The sequence below is a fragment of the Oncorhynchus nerka genome, linkage group LG4, assembly GCF_034236695.1.
Source record: "Oncorhynchus nerka isolate Pitt River linkage group LG4, Oner_Uvic_2.0, whole genome shotgun sequence".
NCBI classification, from domain to species: Eukaryota; Metazoa; Chordata; class Actinopteri; order Salmoniformes; family Salmonidae; genus Oncorhynchus; species Oncorhynchus nerka.
This window is the reverse complement of record NC_088399.1, coordinates 49,837,672-49,862,438: the sequence shown is the minus strand read 5'-3', so window position 1 is coordinate 49,862,438 and position 24,767 is coordinate 49,837,672. Positions and strand designations below refer to the sequence as shown.

Below are 24,767 nucleotides of genomic sequence, written 5' to 3'. Positions count from 1 at the left end.
AGGCGTGACAGAATCCCCGCCCCCTTAGGGGCACCACCCGGCGTCCCACCTGGGTGAGCCTGACGGGCCGGCCGAGGTGTGGGAGCTCGATAAGCCGGCCGAGGCATGGAAGCCTGACGAGCCAGCTGTGGCACCCCCGGTTCTTTCGGCAGTGGCACCCGGACCCAACGTCACCAACAAAAAACAAAAAAACTCCCTGATGCTTCAAATTGGGGTGTCAGCATTCTGTCAGCATTCTGTAAGGACAGACACTGGGAGGCGAGAAGCAAGTACAGGGAGTGAATATTTAAAAAAAGAACAAAACAAGAACAGCGTCTGGACAGGGTGAACAAAATGACAATGCTAACATGGGGAGGAAACTGAGGAATAGACATTTATAGGGGAGGCAATCAATAAGTGATGGAGTCCAGGTGAGTCCAATGATACGCTGATACGTGTAACAATGGTGACAGGTGTGTGTAATGATGGCTCTTGAGCGCCAGAGAGGGGGAGCGGGAGTAGGCGTGACACCTACAACATCAGTCTAACTGAATGTGGATATTATGTTGGCAGAATGTTTTAGGCAGGGTCCTGAATGTTCTTCAGCTGGTCTGGCAGAACTTCATGAGCTCCATTGACCTCGGACTCATAGACTATACACTTTGGCTCTTGCCAGCATTGTGCAGTCAAAGGTGATTTAGACTAGTTCCTGGTGCTGCAGATGTTGATGGGATTGGACTCTGTAAATAGAACACACAGGCTAGTCACTTGCAGTAGTTCGCTAGTTAACCGTTAGATACGGTCCGGCTGGCTGTAGCTAACGAAATCTAACGTAGTTATCGTTAGCTTGCAAGGTAACCAATGGAATGTTACCTCAGCAGCCTGCGCTTGCTTGAGGTTTTCACCTCCAGGTACTGAACACCATACCATGAATAAACTTTACAGTTGTTTAATAGTTCTTCGCAAGCTGACGTTCTACTAAAGAGTGGCTGGTCCCGTAAGGAACATTACCTACCTGTTGACTCTCATCCTCAACTGGAACCATCTCGACAGGGGCTGTACTACATCCTGAAATCACTATGAATTCTGGATATTGTGGTTTGCTTACAAGCAGGAAATGTAGATGGTCCATTTCTAACGGAAATGTAGATATTAATAATATATTAATGGAGATATACAGTGTCGAAGAATTTCGGACAACTTCAGTTCATGCCCTCGCCAAATATCCCCACGCCAGGTAATCACTTTCTAAAAAGATCAAATTAGATTTTAAAGTGAAATTAAAATCCATTCATTGAAATTAACTAAGAAGTATTGGCTAATCACATATTGATCTATTTCCCACTCCTGTTTCATGGTCTGATGGTCTCTCCATGTATTTGGTCTGGTGAACATTTACCTTAACTGGCAGCTCAGCCAGATGCCAGCTTGGAAAGTCCTATCAGCATTGCATTGGCCTAATTATGTTGCAATTAAACCTCCCTAATTCCGCCCGGTGTTTTCCCTCTGACGATCTGCCATGCTATTCATATTGCCATTATTGGAGGCTTTATGTCACCCAAGACCCCGCACCCTAAACGGCTCTCTATTTCTCATTAATTTGCTAGCAGGTGGAAAAACAGTACATAATTGATGAGAGAGTCGCCCGTTCATTAGACACGCATCTGTTCTTCGCTAAAAAGCTGGTACAACTTGCCAAAGTCATGTCGGCCATGATTTCCCCATCTCTTCTCTTAAAGAGAGAGAGAGCAGCACAGACCAGGCCTGAAATAGTTTCTTAACAGAGCTGGGTGCATACCAAATGGTATCCTACTCCCTATACAGTGCCCTACTCCCTATACAGAAGTGTCCGGTGCGAGAGAGGCAGGTTGAGGTTACCATGGTCAGAGTTGTACAGAAGGTGTTGTATGCTTAGGCAATGAAGAAAGTAGAGGATGGGTCAAGGGTGAGGGATCCTAAGAGGTTCCCGGTGAGTAGTAAAAGTATTTTGCCAGTACAAAGTGATAGGCCTACGAATGAAATGTGCTTCAGTAAGATTGGCTTTTTAGCATTCAATGCCATGGTTACCAACTGTACTGTAGAAATGGAACATAATTCACAGAAAAGGTGTTGTGATGGCAGCTGCAGAGAAGTACTTTGGTTTATGAGATTATACTGCAGACGAGTTACAGGGTGTGTTGAATGGTAGTGTCCCGTCCTCCCAGGCCGTTGACCTGGTGTGAGATCAGGTAAGGTCAAAGTAGTGGAATGGGGTGGTGAGTTTTTAATGAGTGTAGGGTTAGTTGGCAGGGCACTTTTGTTCATTTTCTCTTTTTCCTGTTTTTGTATCACAAAGTGTGAAGGACTTACACTCCAGTCCAGTTGGTGGCGGTAATGCACCTTTTTGATTGCAAACCGCTGTTTAAATATCACAGAAGAAGAAGAAGACGCAAATATGTTGTCATTTTGGAATCCTCCCATAACAGGAAGAGAATGATTTGAATTTCCTGGTTGGAAGGCCTGTCATACACAACATAACCAAATCTAAAGAGAAAAGTATGAAGTGGAGGGAGTACAGGGCTTAGCATGTCTTTCGAAGAGGCTAAAAATAGATTTGTGTTTGGAACAGTTTAATATTTTCAGAAGGAGTTGGTAATTGGTTAAGGGAGGAGGATGGAGGGACAGAGAGAGGAGGTTGAAAAGATTGAGGGAGGTAGCGGATGGGTTTGAATCTGTTGAAGCTAGCAATAACAATGTTCAAACAGAGTTAGCTGGTTGCCAGTTTGAGTTCAGGAGGTGAAATAGAAGGGGTAGAAGGTGTTGTGAGGAGTTTGAGCCTTGCATTGATGGACATAGTTATGATGAAGATACGTTTGGTCCAGTAGGAGTGACATTTTTGGAGAAGTGGATCCTTGTCTTTTGGCAGATCCATTTGTGATTTCAGGGTGTGTGGGAAAGGAGTTGGGTGCACCTGTTGTGGACTTGTGATATTTGTTTGTATTTCTTCTGACCAGAGGGAGGTAGCGGATGGGTTGGCAGACCAATCTGGACTCATCTCGCAGTATGTCCAACCCATCCTTTATCTCAGCTGATCATGGCTAGTGGGAAGGTTCCTGGCTTTTTCCGTGGCTAAACCAATTAGACTTGTAATTTAACAGTTTTATTTGTATTTACAGATGACATACAAGCATACGAAATCCGGGTAGCCTCAGATAATATCGACATAAACATTCTGTGAGTGAGTTTTTATAAGGAAGTGCATAGGAGATGTTGTACCAACCATGACTATTAAAACCTACCCGAAACAGAAACCGTGGATAGATGGCGGCGTTCGTGCAAAACTGAAAGTGTGAACCACTGCATTTGACAATGGAAAGGTGACAGGGATTATGGCCGAATACAAACAGTGTAATTATTTCCTCCACAAGGCAATCAAACGAGTGAAATGTCAGTATAGAGACAAAGTGGAGTCGCAATTCAACGGTTCAGACACGAGACATATGTGGCAGGGTCTACAGACAATCACGGACTACAAAAAGAAAACCAGCCACGTCACGGATACCAACGTCTTGCTTCTAGACAAACAAAACATCTTCTTTAACCCACTTTGAGGATAATACTGTGCCCCCGACGTGGTCCGCTACCAAGGTCTGTGGGCTCTCCTTCTCCGAGTAAGATATTGAAATGTGTTAACCCTTGCAAGGTTGCCAGCCCAGATGGCATTCCTAAGCGCGTCCTCAGAGCATGCGCAGACCAGCTGGCTGGTGTGTTTACAGACATATTCAATCTCTCCCCATCCCAGTCTGTTGTTCCCACATGCTTCAAGATTGCCATCATTGCCACCATTGTTCCTGGCAAAGGTAACTGAAATAAATGACTATCGCCCGTAGCACTCACTTCTGTCATCATGAAGTGCTTTAAGAGGCTTGTCAAGGCTCATATCACCTCCACTTTACCTGTCACCCTAGACCCACTTCAATTTGCTTACCGCCCCAATAGGTCTACAGACGACGCAATCGCCATCACATTGCACACTTGCACACTGCCCTATCCCATCTGGACAAGAGGAATACATGTAAGAATGCTGTTCATTGACTATAGCTCAGCATTCAACACCGTAGTACCCTCAAAGCTCATCATTAAGCTAGAGGCCCTGGGTCTCAACCCCGCCCTGTGCAATCGGATCCTGGACTTCCTGACGAGCCGCCTCAGGTGCTGAAGGTAGGAAACAACAACTCCACTTCGCTGATGCTCAACACGGGGGCCCCACAAGGGTGCGTGCTCAGCCCCCTTCTGTACGCCCTGTTCACCCATGACTGCGTGGCCTTGCACGCCTCCAGCTCAATCATCAAGTTTGCAGACGACACTACAGTAGTAGGCTTGATTACCAACAACGAAGAGACAGGCTACAGGGAGGAGGTGAGGGCACTCGGAGTGTGGTGTCAGCAAAAAAAACTCTCAATCAACATAAACAAAATAAAGGAGATGATCGTGGGCTTCAGGAAACAGCAGAGGGAACACCCCCCTATCCACATAGATGGGACAGCAGTGGAGAAGGTGGAAAGTTCCTCAGCGTACAATTCACGGACAAACTGAAATGGTCCACCCACACAGACAGTGTGGTGAAGAAGGCGCAACAGCGTCACCGGGGGCAAACTACCTGCCCTCCAGGACACCTACACCACCCGATGTCACAGGAAGGCCATAAAGATCATCAAGGACAGCAACCACCCGAGCCACTGCCTGTTCACCCCGCTATCATCCAGAAGGCGAGGTCAGTACAGGTGCATCAAAGCTGGGACCGAGAGACTGAAAAACAGCTTCTATCTCAAGGCCATCAGACTGTTAAACAGCCACCAGTAACATTGAGTGGCTGCTGCCAACACACTGACTCAACTCCAGCCACTTTAATAATGGGAATTGATGGGAAATGATGTAAAATATATCACTAGCCACTTTAAACAATGCTACCTAATATAATGTTTACATACCCTACATTATTCATCTCATATGTATACGTATATACTGTACTCTATATCATCTACTGCATCCTTATGTAATACATGTATCACTAGCCACTTTAACTATGCCACTTTGTTTACATACTCATCTCATATGTATATACTGCACTCATTTACATTTACATTTAAGTCATTTAGCAGACGCTCTTATCCAGAGCGACTTACAAATTGGTGCATTCACCTTATGACCTCCAGTGGAACAGTAGTGCATCTAAATCTTTTCAGGGGAGGGGGTGAGAGGGATTACTTTATCCTATCCTAGGTATTCCTTAAAGAGGTGGGGTTTCAGGTGTCTCCGGAAGGTGGTGATTGACTCCGCTGTCCTGGCGTCGTGAGGGAGTTTGTTCCACCATTGGGGGGCCAGAGCAGCGAACAGTTTTGACTGGGCTGAGCGGGAACTGTACTTCCTCAGTGGTAGGGAGGCGAGCAGGCCAGAGGTGGATGAACGCAGTGCCCTTGTTTGGGTGTAGGGCCTGATCAGAGCCTGGAGGTACTGAGGTGCCGTTCCCCTCACAGCTCCGTAGGCAAGCACCATGGTCTTGAGCGGATGCGAGCTTCAACTGGAAGCCAGTGGAGGGAGCGGAGGAGCGGGTGACGTGAGAGAACTTGGGAAGGTTGAACACCAGACGGGCTGCGGCGTTCTGGATGAGTTGTAGGGGTTTAATGGCACAGGCAGGGAGCCCAGCCAACAGCAGTTGCAGTAATCCAGACGGGAGATGACAAGTGCCTGGATTAGACCTGCTTCCTGTGTGAGGCAGGGGCTTGCGGATGTTGTAGAGCATGAACCTACAGGAACGGGCCACCGCCTTGATGTTAGTTGAGAACGACAGGGTGTTGTCCAGGATCACGCCAAGGTTCTTAGCGCTCTGGGAGGAGGACACAATGGAGTTGTCAACCGTGATGGCGAGATCATGGAACGGGCAGTCCTTCCCGGGAGGAAGAGCAAGGTTCAGCTTGAGGTGGTGATCCGTCATCCACACGGATATGTCTGCCAGACATGCAGAGATGCGATTCGCCACCTGGTCATCAGAAGGGGGAAAGGAGAAGATTAATTGTGTGTCGTCTGCATAGCAATGATAGGAGAGACCATGTGAGGTTATGACAGAGCCAAGTGACTTGGTGTATAGCGAGAATAGGAGAGGGCCTAGAACAGAGCCCTGGGGGACACCAGTGGTGAGAGCACGTGGTGTGGAGACGGATTCTCGCCACGCCACCTGGTAGGAGCGACCTGTCAGGTAGGACGCAATCCAAGCGTGGGCCACGCCGGAGATGCCCAACTCGGAGAGGGTGGAGAGGAGGATCTGATGGTTCACAGGAAGGCAGCCGATAGGTCTAGAAGGATGAGAGCAGAGGAGAGAGAGTTAGCTTTAGCAGTGCGGAGCGCCTCCGTGATACAGAGAAGAGCAGTCTCAGTTGAATGACTAGTCTTGAAACCTGACTGATTTGGATCAAGAAGGTCATTCTGAGAGAGATAGCGGGAGAGCTGACCAAGGACGGCACGTTCAAGAGTTTTGGAGAGAAAAGAAAGAAGGGATACTGGTCTGTAGTTGTTGACATCGGAGGGATCGAGTGTAGGTTTTTTCAGAAGGGGTGCAACTCTCGCTCTCTTGAAGACGGAAGGGACGTAGCCAGCGGTCAGGGATGAGTTGATGAGCGAGGTGAGGTAAGGGAGGAGGTCTCCGGAAATGGTCTGGAGAAGAGAGGAGGGGATAGGGTCAAGCGGGCAGGTTGTAGGGCGGCCGGCCGTCACAAGACGCGAGATTTCATCTGGAGAGAGAGGGAGAAAGAGGTCAGAGCACAGGGTAGGGCAGTGTGAGCAGAACCAGCGGTGTCGTTTGACTTAGCAAACGAGGATCGGATGTCGTCGACCTTCTTTTCAAAATGGTTGACGAAGTCATCTGCAGAGAGGAGGAGGGGGGAGGGGGAGGAGGATTCAGGAGGGAGGAGAAGGTTGCAAAGAGCTTCCTAGGGTTAGAGGCAGATGCTTGGAATTTAGAGTGGTAGAAAGTGGCTTTAGCAGCAGAGAGAGAAGAGGAAAATGTAGAGAGGAGGGAGTGAAAGGATGTCAGGTCCGCAGGGAGGCGAGTTTTCCTCCATTTCCGCTCGGCTGCCCGGAGCCCTGTTCTGTGAGCTCGCAATGAGTCGTCGAGCCACGGAGCGGGAGGGAGGACCGAGCCGGCCTGGAGGATAGGGGACATAGAGAGTCAAAGGATGCAGAAAGGGAGGAGAGGAGGGTTGAGGAGGCAGAATCAGGAGATAGGTTGGAGAAGGTTTGAGCAGAGGGAAGAGATGATAGGATGGAAGAGGAGAGAGTAGCGGGGAGAGAGAGCGAAGGTTGGGACGGCGCGATACCATCCGAGTAGGGGCAGTGTGGGAAGTGTTGGATGAGAGCGAGAGGGAAAAGGATACAAGGTAGTGGTCGGAGACTTGGAGGGGAGTTGCAACGAGGTTAGTGGAAGAACAGCATCTAGTAAAGATGAGGTCGAGCGTATTTCCTGCCTTGTGAGTAGGGGGAAGGTGAGAGGGTGAGGTCAAAAGAGGAGAGGAGTGGAAAGAAGGAGGCAGAGAGGAATGAGTCAAAGGTAGGCGTGGGGAGGTTAAAGTCGCCCAGAACTGTGAGAGGTGAGCCGTCCTCAGGAAAGGAGCTTATCAAGGCATCAAGCTCATTGATGAACTCTCCGAGGGAACCTGGAGGGCGATAAATGATAAGGATGTTAAGCTTGAAAGGGCTGGTAACTGTGACAGCATGGAATTCAAAGGAGGTGATAGACAGATGGGTAAGGGAGAAAGAGAGAATGACCACTTGGGAGAGATGAGGATCCCGGTGCCACCACCCCGCTGACCAGAAGCTCTCGGGTGTGCGAGAACACGTGGGCAGACGAAGAGAGAGCAGTAGGAGTAGCAGTGTTGTCTGTGGTGATCCATGTTTCCGTCAGTGCCAAGAAGTCGAGGGACTGGAGGGAGACATAGGCGGAGATGAACTCTGCCTTGTTGGCCGCAGATCGGCAGTTCCAGAGGCTACCGGAGACCTGGAACTCCACGTGGGTCGTGCGCGCTGGGACCACCAGATTAGGGTGGCCGCGGCCACGCGGTGTGGAGCGTTTGTATGGTCTGTGCAGAGAGGAGAGAACAGGGATAGACAGACACATAGTTGACAGGCTACACAAGAGGCTACGCTAATGCAAAGGAGATTGGAATGACAAGTGGACTACACGTCACGAGTGTTCAGAGAGTTAAGCTTACGTAGCAAGAATCTTATTGACTAAAATGATTAAAATGATACAGTACTGCTGAAGTAGGCTAGCTGGCAGAGGCTGCGTTGTTGACTAAGTAGGCTAGTTGGCATTGGCTGCGTTGTTGACACTACACTAATCAAGTCGTTCCGTTGAGTGTAATAGTTTCTACTGTGCTGCTATTCGGGGCTAGCTGGCTAGCTAGCAGTGTTGATTACTCAATACCATCTACTGTATCTTGCCTATGCCGCTCTGTACCATCACTCATTCATATATCTTTATGTACATATTCTTTATCCCCTTACACTTGTGTCTATAAGGTAGTAGTTTTGGAATTGTTAGCTAGATTACTTGTTGGTTATTACTGCATTGTCGGAACTAGAAGCACAAGCATTTCGCTACACTCGCACTAACATCTGCTAACCATGTGTTTGTGATAAATAAAATTTGATTGGATTTGATTTGATTTAACCAGAATAGAAAGAGGAGTGGGATGCCCTGTGAACATCTGAGCAAGAGGACAAGTACATTAGAGTGTATAGTTTGAGAAACAGATGCCTCACAAGTCCTCAACTAACAGCTTCATTAAATAGTACCCGCAAAACACCGGTGTCAATGTCAGCAGTGAAGAGGCAACTCCGGGATGCTGGCCTTCTAGGCAGAGTGTCCAATGTCTGTGTTCTTTTGCCCATCTTAATATTTTATTGTAATTGGCCAGTCTGAGATGTGGCTTTTTCTTTGCAACACTGCCTAGAAGGCCAGCATCCCGGAGTCGCCTCTTCACGGTTGACATTGAGACTGGTGTTTTGCGGGTACTATTTAATGAAGCTGCCAATTGAGGACTTGTGAGGCGTCTGTTTCTTAAACTAGACACTAGACACACAGTAACACTTGACATCAAGTTCCTTTACATGTGTAGTAATGTTGATTATGACAATAGCAACATTGTTGTTACATAGGACTTTGGAAATTGCTTTATAATTGCATAATAATGGATAAATTACATAAGTGGAATAAGGAACAGTCACTATCAGCTCATTGCTTTGCAATTAAAATGCAATGACCAAAGTATTATGTAACAACATGCTAATAAACATTTTCTCAAAGTAATTACAGTTTTATATCACAGGCACAACCACAGTTTAATGTTAAGTATTACTGAGAATACTAACAGTTACAAAATATGGCTATTTAAGTGTCGACAGGAAACTAAATATCCAAAAACTGCTTTCTTGAATCAACTACAGCCAATGTAGGCGGAAAATCATGTTAGTTTTGTATTCTGAGTAAACAATCCCTTTGAAGACGGTATAGTGTGTGTTTGAAACAAGAGCACTTACCCTCAGATGGAGAAGATGTTCAAAGTTGTTTTTCTAAGCATCCAACTTGCCTGTTTTGTAATGTTTGCAAATGGCTTTGATTTACTCTGCAGTATGTTCAGGTATTGTAAAATGTATTGCAGCTTTTGACCTTTTCAATGGCGTGTTGAAAGTGTCATGCAGTAGTTGAGCATCAAAACGTATTTATATACTCTACTAAAATATCCATGCAACATGTGAAGTGTTGGTCCCATTTTTCATGAGCTGAAATTAAAGATCTCAGAAATGTTCCATATGCACAAAAATATAATTTCTCAAATTCTGTGCACAAATTTGTCAACATCCTTATTATCATCCCTATTAGTGAGCATCTCTCATTTGCCAAGATAATCCATCCACCTGTCACGCCCAGGCCTTAGAAATCCTTTTTATTCTCTAATTTGGTTACGTCAGGGTGTCATTTGAGTGGGCATTCTAGTTTGTCTGTTTCTTTGTTGGCTGGGTATGGTTCACAATCAGAGGCAGCTGTCTATCATTGTCTCTGATTGGGAATCATACTTAGGCAGCCTTTTTCCCACCTGTGTTTGTGGGTAATTATTTATTTTCTGTGTGTGTTTGTTTGTGCAACAGTTGCGTCACGGTCGGTTTCTGTTTACCTGTTGTTTTGTGAAGGTTTCACTTTATTAAAGATGTGGAACTACATGCACGCTGTGCCTAGGCTCATTTATGACAGGGAGTTTGAAGACAGTGAACGTGACACCACCTGACATGTGGCAAATCAAGAAGCTGATTTAACAGCATGATCATTACACAGTTGCCGCTTAATGCTGGGGACAATAAAAGGCCACTTAAAATGTGCAGTTTTGTTACACAACACAATGCCACAGATGTCTCAAGTTTTGAGGGAGCGTGCAATTAGCATGCTGACTTCAGAAATTTCCAACAGAGCTGTTGCCAGATAATTGTATGTTAATTTCTCTACCATAAGCCGCCTGCAACGTTGTTTTAGAGCGTTTGGCAGTACATCCAAATGTCCATACAGCCATAGACCACGTGTAACCAGGACCTCCACATACGGATTTTTCACCTGCGGGATCGTCTGAAGAGGGGGGGGGGGGGTGTTGAGGATTATTTCTGTCTGTTATAAAGCACTTTTGTGGAAAAAACATATTCTGATTGGCTGGGCCTGACTCCCCAGTGGGTGGGACTATGCCCTCCCAAGACCACCCATGGCTACGCCCTGCTCAGTCATGTGAAATCCATAGATTTGGCACTAATGAATTTGACTGATTTCCTTCTATGAACTGTAATTCAGTAAAATCTTTGATATTGTTGCATATTGAGTTTATATTTTTGTTCAGTATACTTATCTTAGTTTAACTTAATTTTGTACACCTGGGGCAATGGACATTAAAACCTCACATCCATCCCATTTTTCAATTTTTGCCAGATTTTTGCCTTCAGGACCTGAAGCAAGGATATGCATATTCTTGATACCATTTGAAAGGAAACACTTTGAAGTTTGTGGAAATGTGAAGTGAATGTTGGAGAAAATAACACATTAGATCTGGTAGAAGATAAAAACAAAGTGAAACCATGCGTTTTTTGTACCGTCTTTGAAATGCAAAAATTGAAGCTTTCTGCACATATTAGACATGTCTATGTCCTAGGAAATGTTCATGTTACTTACAACCTCATGGTAATGACATTAGCCTACGTTAGCTTAACCGTCCCTTGGGGGGGGGGCACATATCCTGTAGAGGTTGTTTAAGGACAATTTATAAAATGTACAGATTGAAATGTATTGTGTAGCTCAAATATGATTGTCAGATAGATTGGAAAAGTTTAGGAGATTGTGTGTGCTCTATTAATTATATTTCTATCTTCAACATGACGTTCCAGATACAGCCCTGCCATTAATTGAAGGAAGCCAATCCAATAGTTTCAGAGAAGTAGTCACTTCCTGAGATATGTATTAAAAACATTTTTTTAGTTGTTACTTTCTGAGATCTGTATTCCAATAGTTTTAAAAAGTAGTAATTTTTGGGGATCTGTATTTCAAAATTTGTTGTCACCTCCAAAATAACTATTTGTTCCCCTGCAAGTTTGTTTTACTTTTCAGAAAGTACAATTAAAACTATAGTTATCCCAGTTCTGCTTCCCAGAAGCCATGAATAGACATACGAGCCCTCCTGTTAAGAATTGCCTATTTTTAAGACAGAATAAAACACACATGTGTTAACTGCTTGTGAGAATGAGAGGTAAAAGCTGAGAAACGTGCTTCATACAACCCATGTTCTGTATTTGAATGCGTCCCAAATTGCACTCTGTCCCCTATAGAATGCCCTACTGTTGGTACCCTATACACTACTCTTGACCTGGGCCTGGGCCCATTTGGGATGAATACTCGTCTTTGTCTTCTGTATTTGTAGGTGGATTCCTTCCTGGTATTGTTGTACTCTTCTACTCTTTGTTCCCCCCTGCATGTTGTCTATTCCATCGCCAGTATTGAGCAAAGGTCAATGTGTTTGCTCTCTGCCTCTCATCGCTGTGTCAATGGCAGCATCTGTCTGCTACTAAAGTTAAGTACTTATTCAACCTGGCCTTTCGCTGCCTCTCGTCCTAAATGCCAACACATACGGGCAGCGTGTTGTCTTGCCCCTGAACAGACCAGACAGTATGAGTGGAAACAATAGGCGGTCATATAAACAATAAAAGTAGGATAATGAATATAAATAACTACCAACTCATTCACTTCGCATTCAGATAAGGAATGAAACATAGCTTAGTGTACAACATCTAAACATTTATAGTACATGTGTATGTAGTATGTCCTAGATTATCTTTATCCTCCTTATTTAGTTTGCTGCAGGTGTGAGGTGCTGAATGATGTAATTCAATAGAACCTTACATGTTGTCTACATAGTATGGGTATTGTGCTGGTGCACACTTTGGGAGAAGTGTGGAGAATCAGGAGAATCTGGTCCCTATGTCTCTGTGGGATTCCTACCAGTTCCTGGAGAGTTTTTGCGTCAGCTTAGTTAGATGACATCGTCTTTGCAAATGTTAAGTGGCCTTTAACCTCTGTGTTTTTGTGTTGGTTACTTCATAGGCTCTATGTGTCTCTCTGTATAGAGTAAGGCCCACTGCAGGTTATTGGGACATTTCTATACCCAGCTGCGGTGTGACTAGTTTCGGTCCTCTAGCTGTGTTGTGTCTTTGGGGCGGCCCTGCTGGAAGCCTGGGTACCTCCTCTAGACTCCTCTCTGCTCCCACTCCGTCCATCTGGTGTCCTGGGCCCTGAGGTGGTGCTTTTGCCCGACTCAGCATTTTCTACTTCCCCTCTGTCACAGACATTAGCACACCTCTCATCCTGTGGTTCCTTCTTTCTCACGATGGTGTCTCCATTCTACAGTGCTATTTCATCACTCCTCCTCCTCCTCCTCCTCCTCGTGTCTCTCTTTGGCTACCCCCTCTCTCTCCCTCCTCCTGGCTCCTGCAGAAGCCAAAGACCTGTTCCTGTTCCACAGCCTGTTGTGTGGTTTCATGGAACAGGACACTTTGCTGATTCGATTGCTCTATTTTTTCTATCTACATTTACATTTGGTCGTTCAGCAGACGCTCTTATCCAGAACTATGCATTCAACTAAGGTAGGTAAGGTAAGACAACCATATATCACAGTCATAGCAAGTAGGGGATTGTCATTACATCTAGGGGATTGACTCTAAACCCTACTGCAGTCATATCCAGAGCTCCAGTTTGAGTGGTTACTTTATTTTGAATCTGATGATGTGACTTGAAATGTCACGGAGGACTTTTCTGCACATTTAAACCAGTCTGCTGCATCATTGGAGCTGCTCTGCTTTGTCATATGAATATAATTGTATCATGTGTTTGCTACTGGCAAATGGAGAGTGACTGCTTGCTCATATAGGAGCCTTGAATACCAATGATACCTGAGGAGAATGTATCCCATGAGCACATCACCTGATGTTGGATCATTCTTCCTCGTTTTGCTACCAGCTCTGTAATGGATGTTGATGTGTTTAGGTTCAATTTCGTTGTGCAAGGCTGCTATATTCCCAGAGATGATATACAGTGCACTGTAAAGAATCTGTTAATTGAATATGTACAGTGAATATACAAAACATTCATTGACATAGACAGACCAGGTGAATCCAGGTGAAAGCTATGTTCCCTTATAAATGTCACTCGTTATATCCACTTCAATCAGTGTAGATGAAGGGTTAATTGGAAAATCCGGTGTTTCTATGTCAAAGGTTTTTGTTATATTTCAGTCTTCTGTGATGTGTATATAAAGTGTAATATTGGGATGCAAACTCAAAATGGAATACATTTCAACTCTATATCTGACACATGGTACAAGTGTCTTCTTTTTTTAAGCACATAACCATGTGTGTGAGGTGTATACTTTTGTACACTCTATGACCCTAATTTAGCACACTGCAGTAAAAGGTTATTAAAGGTGGATTTTTGAAGCCTTGAGACAAATGAGACATGGTTTGTGTATGGGTGCCATTCAGAGGGTGAATGGGCAAGACAAAATATGTAAGTGCCGTTGAACGGGGTATGGTAGTAGGTGCCAGGCTCACGGGTGCGTTTTAATATTAGGAAGGTGTTCCTAATGTTTGGTTAATTCAGTGTATGTCATATGTGCTACAATACTATAGGATACTAGACTGCTACCAAACTGGAGTATGCACAAGCTTATCGTATGCTGTTTGTGTTGACAGGTTTGTTTATCTAAAGCCCATTTGTTTCTTTAAAAAAAATGAAAGTCCATCCCCTGAACTATAAGGTCACCCATATGTTAAAAACACACTTTCCCAAATGGTTTCCCTCAAAAGTGTATTTTTCCTCTCATAGAGTTGACAATATAATGATGGGCACCATCAGCGGGTTACCTGGCCTATTCACAGGGGGTTCTTGGGAAGACTCATAAGAATATAGGCCTAATGATCAGTTGCACATGAGGGGGTACTTCAAGCAGAGCAAAATGTGCTTGGGGTAAAATGACCAAAAAACGGATGAGAACCATTGAGTTATGTAATACGTCACACAGGCTGCTCAACAAACCACCGATAGACTATCATTGACAATAGGTTACATGATGTTGGATGTGTAACTATGCCTGTGCGTGTTCCTTCTGTCATAAGGCCGGTTTCCCAGATAAAGATTACGCCTAGTCTTGGATTGAAAACCATTCTCAATGGAGAATCACCATTGGAAATGCTTTTAATGTCCAAGATTAGGCTTAAACTTTGTCCGGGAAACTGCCCCTTTGTGTCTGTGTGTGTCTGTTCCTCTTCTCATTGAGTTAGTTTATAATGTAAAGAGTTACCATATCTGGGATCCCTGTGTGTTTTTCCTTCAGGTGCCGGAGGCTGGGCTCCTGTAGAGTCTAATAAGTACCAGTGGTTGGAGGTGGACCTGGGGGAGCGGACGGACATCACAGCCGTGGCCACGCAGGGTCGCTACGGCAGTTCAGACTGGGTCTCCTCCTTCCTCCTCATGTTCAGTGACACGGGACGCAACTGGAAACAGTACCGCCAGGAGGACAGCATCGGGGTAAGTCTCCATGGGCAACCTTAACTAGTGTACATCGTAGGTAATCATACCTGGAAGACAGTCTCAGGGTCAGGGGGCAACCTTGACTGGTTGTAGTCATTTAAACCTGCAAGACAGCATTGGGGTAAGTCACTGAGCAAAGACCATATGGCTGCATCTGAAATTGCACCCTGTGGCACCCTTGTGCTACGTTTGACCAGGGCTAGCCTCTGCTCCTAGGCTTCGCTCACGTTGTGGTGAGGTGAAAGCCTGTAGCAGAGTCTAGACCAGGGCCCATGGACTATGGTCAAAAGTAGTGCACTATATAGGAATAGGGTGCCATTTCAGACGCTACCAAGTACACCATGTAACCAAACTCTCAAATAGCCTCATAAGCGTCCTTTCACTGTCAATGAATAATAGATGAATCACTGGAAGGCAGGAAAAGCCCAGCATAGCTCTATACTGTTGGCTGAGAGAATTGTTGGATATAGCTGCATTTTAGTGTTTTGCCATCCTTGTTATTTGCTTTTCTTACTAAATAGCATTCTGTTAATTTTAGCTGACATGAGGAAGAGAGAATTAGAAAGATTGTCAATAAGAAAATTCTGATTTCACAACATATGTGCATACCGTCCTCTTCTGTACTCACAGTTTGATGACGTATATTTTGAAGTACTTGGCATCAAATTTCTGCACATTCTCATCAATCCTAAGAACCTCTTAGAGGGTTTTGAAACTCTAGTTGACAGCAGGAGTCTACTATCAGTACCAGTCACAAGTCCTGGTACGTGTTTTTTGTTTCCTCAGAACGGGCTTAATAAGTTTGAGTTTAAGGGATGAGTGTTGTTCTCTTTCTCTTCTATGAGCGAAGGCTTGTCAGACAGGGGGCAGGCGTTGGAGGGATTTGCACCTTGACTCAGGCATATTTCAAAGGGACACCTCCCTCCCGGAGCAAATGAGACGCACTTATGGGAACACACACACACACACACAAATAAGATGCAGCTTACTGAGCTTTCTTAGCAGAAAACTGGAATTTGTTGGGCTTAACATTTTGCTTCACCAGACGCACGGCTCATCCGCTCTCTTCAAAGACGATGATGATGCTGCTTCTCAGCCCTCCAAATTATGCAACAACACTAAGAAAGTCCATTTCAGTCTGGGACAGACATCAAATGTTATATTATAAATGCAGATTTTTGACACAAAACCAAGATGGAACTCTTTGGCCTGAATGCCAAGTGTCACGCCTGGAGGAAACCTGGCACCATCCATAAGGTGAAGCACGGTGGTGGAAGCATCATATTGTGGAGAGGTTTTTCTGCCTCAGGGACTGGGAGACTAGATAGGATCGAGGGAAAGATGAACGGAGCAAAGTATAGAGAGATGAAAACCTTCTCCAGAGTTGAAACGGCTGTTGGTGGAAGAAGGTGAGGACCAAAGCGCAGCGTAGTACAAAGCTACCTAAGTATGGTTCTCAATCAGAGACAACGATAGACAGCTGCCTCTGATTGAGAACCACACCAGGCCAAACAACAAAGAAATACAAAACATAGAAAATGAACATAGAATGCCCACCCTAGTCACACCCTGGCCTAACTAAAATAGAGAATAAAAGCCTCTATGGCCAGGGCGTGACAAGAGGGCTCAGGACCTCAGACTGCAGCAAAGGTTAATCTTCCAACAGGACAACGACACTAAGCACACAGCCAAGACACCGCAGGAGTGGCTTTGGGACAGGTCTCCGATTGTCCTGGAGTGGCCCAGCCAGAACCCGGACTTGAACCCGATCGAACATCTCTGGAAAGACCTGAAAATTGCTGTGCAGCGGCGCTCCCCATACAACATGACAGAGCTTGAGAAGATCTGCAGAGAAGAATGGGAGAAACTTGTCACACCAAATACAGGTGTGAAAAGCTTGTAGCGTCATACCCAAGAACACTTGAGGCTGTAATCACTGCCAAAGGTGCTTCAAGAAAGTACTGAGTAAAGGGTCTGAATACTTATGTAAATGTGATATTTCAGTTTTCTAAAAACCTGTTTTTGCTTTGTTATTATGGGGTGTTCTGTGTAGATTGATGAGGGGAAAAAACAATTTAATACATTTTAGAATAAGGCTGTTAACGTAACAAAATGTGGAAAACTTTCTGAATGCACTTTATCGTCTCCCCTAGCCAACATGAAAGGGAGCTACTGGCCTGGCTCTTGTCTATCTCACAATAATAGTTAGGACGTTAACAGTGTTAATTGGGTATTTCACCCTTATTTTAGCGTGTGAGCCACCAATTAACTGGAGTGTCAACTTCAAAGGTAGGATGGAAAACTCCTAGGGGATGAACCCATTATTTATCCATCTTAATGAGAGACAGGGGCTGTGTCCCAAATGGTACCATGTTCCTTATTTAGTGCACTACTTTTGACCAGGGCCCATACACAGCATTAGTCAAAAGTAGTACACTAAATAGGTAATAGCATTCCATTTGGGACACAGCCAGGGAACAGGAGGAGAGGACAAATAATATAACACAATACTGCTATGTAATATGTGCATGTCTTATTAGAAACATAAGTTAGGATCAGAGAGGTTAACGACGCTCATTACTCAAATAGTAGACCTAAGTATTTGCCAGCAAACATGAGACGGAAAGAGCACCAGTATTACATTTCTTATTAATCTCATCAGTAACAAACCCCTTTCAGAACCCACTTTATCAATGTGGCCACATGCTCTTCTCAATAGGTGGAGGCAAAGCTATTGGGAGCATTCATCAGTGTGGGAGTATCTATTTTTATTTCATGAAAAAAAGTGGGTTTGCCAAAGCAGTGGAGGAGGGTGGAAGGAGCTGTAGGAGGACAGGATTATTGTAATGGCTGGAAAGGAATGGTATCAAACACGTCAAACATATGGAAACCACATGTCTGACTCAGTTCCATGAATTCCATTCCAGCCATTACAAGTTGCCCATCCTCCTATATCTCTTCCTACCAGCCTCCTCTGACCCAAAGAAGAAAAACAATCATATCATACAGTGGTAAATCAGGTAGTGCATATGGTAACTCCTTATTTGGATAGTCCCAAACAGACGGTTTGTAGATGTTCAACTAACTGTCCACAACATTTCAATGAACTATCCATTAACCCTAACCCTCTCTGTATATTTGTGCCCTCTTTGTGTTTCTCCAGGCATTCACTGGAAACAGCAATGCAGACAGTGTGGTGCAGTTCAAACTGCAGCAGCCAGTCTTTGCCAGGTTCCTACGGTTACTTCCTCTAGACTGGAACCCTAACGGGAGGATAGGCCTGAGGCTGGAGGCCTATGGATGCCCTTACAGTAAGTACAACCAGGGGGGGTGGACAGGACATCATTTCCTTATTGCAATGAGATTACTCTAATCTGGTTGTATTGATGTCATTGCAACCAGTTTTGCCCCCAGGGTATTTTTTCCATTATTAAACTAGGAAAGAAACTGCTGTAGGTGTACATGTACTAACAGCTTTTTTCTTAAGATGAGCCAACAAACAATATGCGAAAGCTGAATCTATTTTATTTTCACTGTTGTCATTTCTGTCTCGCACAGACATATGTTGTATATTCTTTCTCATACTCTGGCAGCTAGGCCTCTGTTTCTCCCTCAGTCCAACAACCTATCCCTGGATTGTTTTTTAATCAGTCCACCATGTAGAGTGATGATTTATGAGTTGTATTACATTAATATATGAATGGTTTTTTTGTTGTTCTTTTTGTAGGTGGCACTAGTGGGAGGAAATGTATTATGAGATAAATGAGAGAGGACAGAGTGGATGTGTTTTGATATGTTATATTTTGTTTTGAATGATTATACGTGAGAACAGATGGTTTCACTCTCAAAACAATTCGTGTCCAGGGTTTGTTTATACTTATTGATAGTGAATTTATTTGACTTTTGGGTATGGAATTACAATCTGGAATTTTTTGTTTTAAACATTCAGTGAGTGCTACCAGTGCTATAATTGTTCTACAGCCCAATTCAAATAAATTGTTGTATTTGGTCATTTTTCTGTAATGACCATGAAATCAGTAAGCATGTAAAGTAAATGCCAGGGAAGTAGCCTTGTAAAACAGTGTTACACAAATTACAATATATTATACACAGAGTTTACCAAACATTAGGAACACCTTCCTATTGAGTTGCAATCCCCACTTTTGCCCTCAGAACATCCTCAATTTATCGGGGCATGGACTCTACAAGGTGTCGATAGCGTTCCACAGGGATGCTGGCCCATGTTGACTCCAATGCTTCCCCCAGTTGTGTCAAGTTGGTTGGATGTCCTTTTGGTGGTGGACCATTCTTGATACACACGGAAAACTGTTGAGCGAGAAAAACCCAGCAGCGTTGCAGTTGTTGACACAAACCTGTTATGTCTTGCCCATCCATTTATCTCAAGGCTTAAAAATCCTTCTTTAAACTGCCTCATCCCCTTCATCAACACCGACTGAAGTGGATTTAACAAGTGACATCAATAAGGGATTATAGATTTCATCTGGATTCATCTGGTCAGTCAATGACATGGAAAGATCAAGTGTATCGTATACTCAGTGTATATTAAAGTATGTACGGCAGTGATTTGAACGCCCCAGCCAGAGGCCATTCTGAGCCCCCCCCACCTCAAAATAATAGGGATTTATTTATAGTAAAGACATGTCATTGAACTGTAAAGTGCCATGAACATCACCAGTCATGATGTTCTCATCTGATTGTCAAACAAATCACTTCAGATCACTTCGCACGTTCATCCAAAATAATTCCAGCCTCCGAACAGGACACCGGCAAACTTTCCTTCAATTTGCAAGTGGCTGAAAATATCTCACCGCAGAAAGCAACCAAGCAAGCGACACAGCGCCCCTCAGTTTTATTAAATGTAGCCCATGTATCTGATGCTTGCTGGCCCAAAAAAGTATGGCATGTATCATTTTTGGCCAGGCAGCATCCGATACATGGGCTACGCCAGAGTTCCCCAAACTCGGTCCCCGGGACCCGAAGTGCTTGAAGAATTGTAAAAAGAAAATATAAAAATATTGTACAATCCAGGTATGCAAAGCTCTTAGAGATTTACCAAGAAAGACTCACATATATAGTCACTGCCAACGGTAGCATATTATATTTTAAACATTTGCATGTAGTCTATCTAGGTCTTTAATGTCCTTGTTTTAAAAGAACAATCCTGTATATATTTCTTAACTTGTATTGACTCATGGGGTTGAATACTTATCTAATCAACATATATTAGTTTTATTTTTCTTGATTGTTTTTACAAAGGTTGTATTTTTTTCCCCACTTTGACATTACAGCGTATTGTGTAGATCGTTGACAAAAAAATTACAATTAAGTCCATTTTAATCGCACGTTGTAACACAACAAAATGTGGAAAAAGTCAAGGGGTGTGTCAAGGCAGATTTCATGACGAATTTTAATAAGAAAAGCCTGAACACTATGAAATACAAAACAATAAACGATAACATGAAATAAACCAAACCTAAACAGTCCCATGTGGCACAAACACCGACACAGGAAACAAACCCCCACAACCCAACAGTGAAACCCAGGCTACCTAAGTATGATTCTCAATCAGAGACAACTAACGACACCTGCCTCTGATTGAGAACCATACTAGGCCGAAACAGAAACCCAAACATAAAAACCCAAAACATAGACTGCCCACCCCAACTCACGCCCTGACCATACTAAATAAAGACAAGACAAAGGAAAATAAAGGTTAGACAGTATCCCCCCCAAAGGTCCGGACTCCGGACCTGAACCTATAGGGGAGGGTCTGGGTGGGCGTCTGTCCGCAGTGGCGGTTCTGGCGCTGGACGTGGACCCCACTTCACCAAAGTTCTAGTGCGCCTCTTTGCCCGCCTCCGTAGCCTCTTTAAAGCGGCGACCCTCGCCACCGACCTTGGACTGGGAACCCTAGATATGGGTCCCGAATGGACGGGGGATTCCGGCAGCGCCGGACAGGCGGGAGACTCCGGCAGCGCTGGAGTGAAGAACGCCTCCGGCAGTGCCGGACAGGCGGGACACTCTGGCAGCTCCGGAGTGAAGGGCGATTCTGGCATCGCCTGGCTGACTGACGGCTCTGGCAGCTTCTGGCTGGCTGGCGGCTCTGGCAGCTCCTGGCTGGCTGGCGGCTCTGGCAGCTCCTGGCTGACTGACGGCTCTGGCAGGTCCTGGTTGACTGACGTCTCTGGACAGACTGGCGGCTCTGACGGCTCAGGACAGACTGGCGGCTCTAGCAGCTCAGGACAGACGGGAGACTCTAGCAGCTCAGGACAGACGGGAGACTCTAGCAGCTCAGGACAGACGGGAGACTCTAGCAGCTCAGGACATACGGGAGACTCTAGCAGTTCTGGACAGACGGGAGACTCTAGCAGATCTGGACAGACGGGAGACTCTGGCAGCGCTGGAGAGGAGGAAGGCTCTGGCAGCGCTGGACAGGCTGGAGACCCTGTAGGCAGAAGACGGAGAGTCAGCCTGGTGTGGGGGGCTGCCACCGGAGGGATGGTGTGTGGAGCTGGTACTGGATAGACCAGACCGTGCAGGCGCACTGGAGCTCTTGAGTACCGAGCCTGCCCAACCTTACCTGGTTGAATGCTCCCCGTAGCCCGACGGGCCGCACTGGGCTGTGCTGGCGAACCGGGGACACCATGCGTAAGGCTGGTGCCATGTACGCCGGCCCAAGGAGACACACTGGAGACCAGATGTGTAGAGCCGGCTTCATGGCACCTGGCTCGATGCCCACTCTAGCCCGGCCGATACGAGGAGCTGGAATGTACCGCATCGGGCTATGCACCCGCACCGGGGACACAAAGCGCTCCACAGCATAACACGGTGCCTGCCCGGTCCCTCTCGCTCTCCGGTAAGCATAGGAAGTTGGCACAGGTCTCCTACCTGGCTTCGCCACACTCCCTGTGTGCCACTCCCCAAGACATTTTGGGGGCTGCCTCTCGGGCTTCCTTGCCGTGTTCCCTCGTATCGCTGGCTCATCTCTCCGGCTGCCTCTGCTCTCCTAGCTGCCTCCACCTGTTCCCATGGGAGGCGATCCCTTCCAGCCAGGATCTCCTCCCATGTGTAGCAACCTTTGCGGTCCAAAACGTCCTCCCATGTCCAGGAGTCCTGACATCGCTGTTGCTGCTGCCCATTACCACGCTGCTTGGTGCTCTGTTGGTGGGTTTTTCTGTAACGGCAGATTTCCTCCTCTTCGTCTGAAGAGGAGTAAGGATCGGACCAAGATGTGGCGTGGTAAGTGTTCATGACAAATTTTAATAAGAAAAGCCTGAACACTATGAAATACAAAACAATAAACGATAACATGAAATAAACCAAACCGAAACAGTCCTGTGTGGCACAAACACTGACACGGGAAACAAACACCCACAAACCAACAGTGAAATCAGGCTACCTAAGTATGATTCTCAGAGACAACTAACGACACCTGCCTCTGATTGAGAACCATACTAGGCCGAAACAGAAACCCAAACATAAAAACCCAAAACATAGACTGCCTACCCCAACTCACGCCCTGACCATACTAAATTAAGGCAAAACAAAGGAAAATAAAGGTCAGAACGTGACACGGTGTGAATACTTTCTGAAGTCACTTTGTCCTTTGCCTGTGCCTTGACAACGATGTCAGTATTATCAGTAGCACCTGTCTTTTTACTGAAGAAATGCGTATTCTATCCCCCTAAAGTCTAAGGGCCAAGGGCTGGGTTTCTAGTAAACTAGCATAAGGAATTGTTTTAATATACCAAGGATCATTAAGCTATTGAATTTTGAATGTTGGACCCTGTAGGTATACAAACTCTCTCTCTCTCTAATTCAATTCAATTTAAGGGGATTTATTGGCATGGGAAACATATGTTTACATTGCCAAAGCAAGTGAAATAGATAATAAACACGAGTGAAAAAAAGAACAGTGAATGTTACACTCACAAACGTTCCAAAAGAATAAAGACATTTCAAATGTCATATTATGTCTATATACAGTTTTGTAAGGATGTACAAATAGTTAAAGTACAAAAGGGAAAATAAATACACATAAATATAGGATGTATTTACAATGGTGTTTGTTCTTCACTGGTCGCCCTTTTCTTGTGGCAACAGGTCACAAGTCTTGCTGCTGTGATTGCACAGTGTGGTATTTCACCCAAAAGATATGGCAGTTTATCAAAATTGGATTTGTTTTCAAATTCTTTTGTGGGTCTGTGTAATCTGAGGGAAATATGTGACCAACCTTGATTCGGTCTTATGTAGTAACATTTGAAGTGGTGTTTTTTTTTTTTTACATTGGACGAAAGCAGAGACACAGAGCTACAAAATGGTATATCATACACTGCATTTGAGGAACAGTGGGAAAGTAATTCTACTTTGAAAGTTGATAAACTTGTAACTTCACCTTTTGAGAAATTTGCCCTATAATGTTTTGAGAAATTTGCCTTATACTGGAGAGCTCTTCTTTGTCTACACCCATTCAGCATCATTCACACCCTCTTAAGCTTTAGCCCCCACCCAAACTTTGACCATTTTACTCGCCCTAGCAGAGCTGGTTAGGCTATTTTTATATTATCCAGAGCGTTGGTGACTGTAACTGTGCTACTGGCAACAATTTAATTACGCTTTTTAGCCGACATTTACCGGCCACATTCAATGGGTGTTTAGCATTCATAAATGTATCAGTTCATCTGCACTCTGGCACACAGATGAGAGTGCTCTGAAATCAGAGTAGGTGAATTTACCAACGCACCCGAAATGGTTACATTTACATTACATTTACATTACATTTAAGTCATTTAGCAGACGCTCTTATCCAGAGCGACTTACAAATTGGTGCGTTCACCTTAAGACATCCAGTGGAACAGCCACTTTACAATAGTGCATCTAAATCTTTTAAGGGGGGGGGGGTGAGAAGGATTACTTTATCCTATCCTAGGTATTCTATATATAGTCTTTTGTTAAGACATGTAGCTAGCTAGCTAAACAATGAACCATAACCCCAACTCATGACGTTACTACCCTGCATGAATTCTCAAGTAGCTAACCAACCAGTTTTAATGTTAGCTAGCTAACATTAGGCTATAATTAGCCAAGCAAATGGCTCTGAGATACAAATAATAAGATCATACACGTAACGTTAGCTAGTGAGCCAGCCAGCTAGCTAACAGTCCATTTTAATGCAATCCGGAGATTAGTGTTTTCTCCATATTCTTAGCTATCATACTCAAATTCCACTTATTTCCACTTCCAGAAAGTGGAGAGCAACACAGCGATTCATTAAAAAAAGCTGCGTTTTTACAGGATTACCAACACATACTGACCATCTCAAATAGACAGAAGTGTGCTATATGGCCGACCAATCCAAACTCATCTCTCGGCATGTCCAGCCCACTCATTACCTCAGCCAATCATAGCTAGCGGGAAGGTTTCTGACTTTTTCTGTGGCTAAACCAACCAGGCTCGTAATTTAACAATTTTATTTTTATTTACAGATGGCATACAAGTTTGTTATTAAGGCACATTAAGGCACATGAAAGTTCACATGTTAGAGAAGGCATTTCTGCCAAAAAACGCATTTGTCACGTAACAAGGAGACCAAGGCGCAGCGGGATTGGAATTCATTCTCCTT

At 44.7% G+C, this 24,767-nt stretch overlaps 1 protein-coding gene across 2 annotated transcripts in view; it reads left to right on the top strand.

The window, feature by feature from the left end:
- The window catches only part of LOC115127026 (contactin-associated protein-like 4), a 192,161-nt gene that overhangs the window by 47,185 nt on the left and 120,209 nt on the right, over positions 1-24,767 (top strand). For both annotated transcript variants that reach the window (XM_029656678.2, XM_029656672.2), the window contains exons 3-4: positions 14,928-15,121; positions 18,288-18,435. In XM_029656678.2, coding sequence (XP_029512538.2) covers positions 14,928-15,121; positions 18,288-18,435 — 342 coding nt within the window. The remainder of the gene's footprint in view (positions 1-14,927; positions 15,122-18,287; positions 18,436-24,767) is intronic.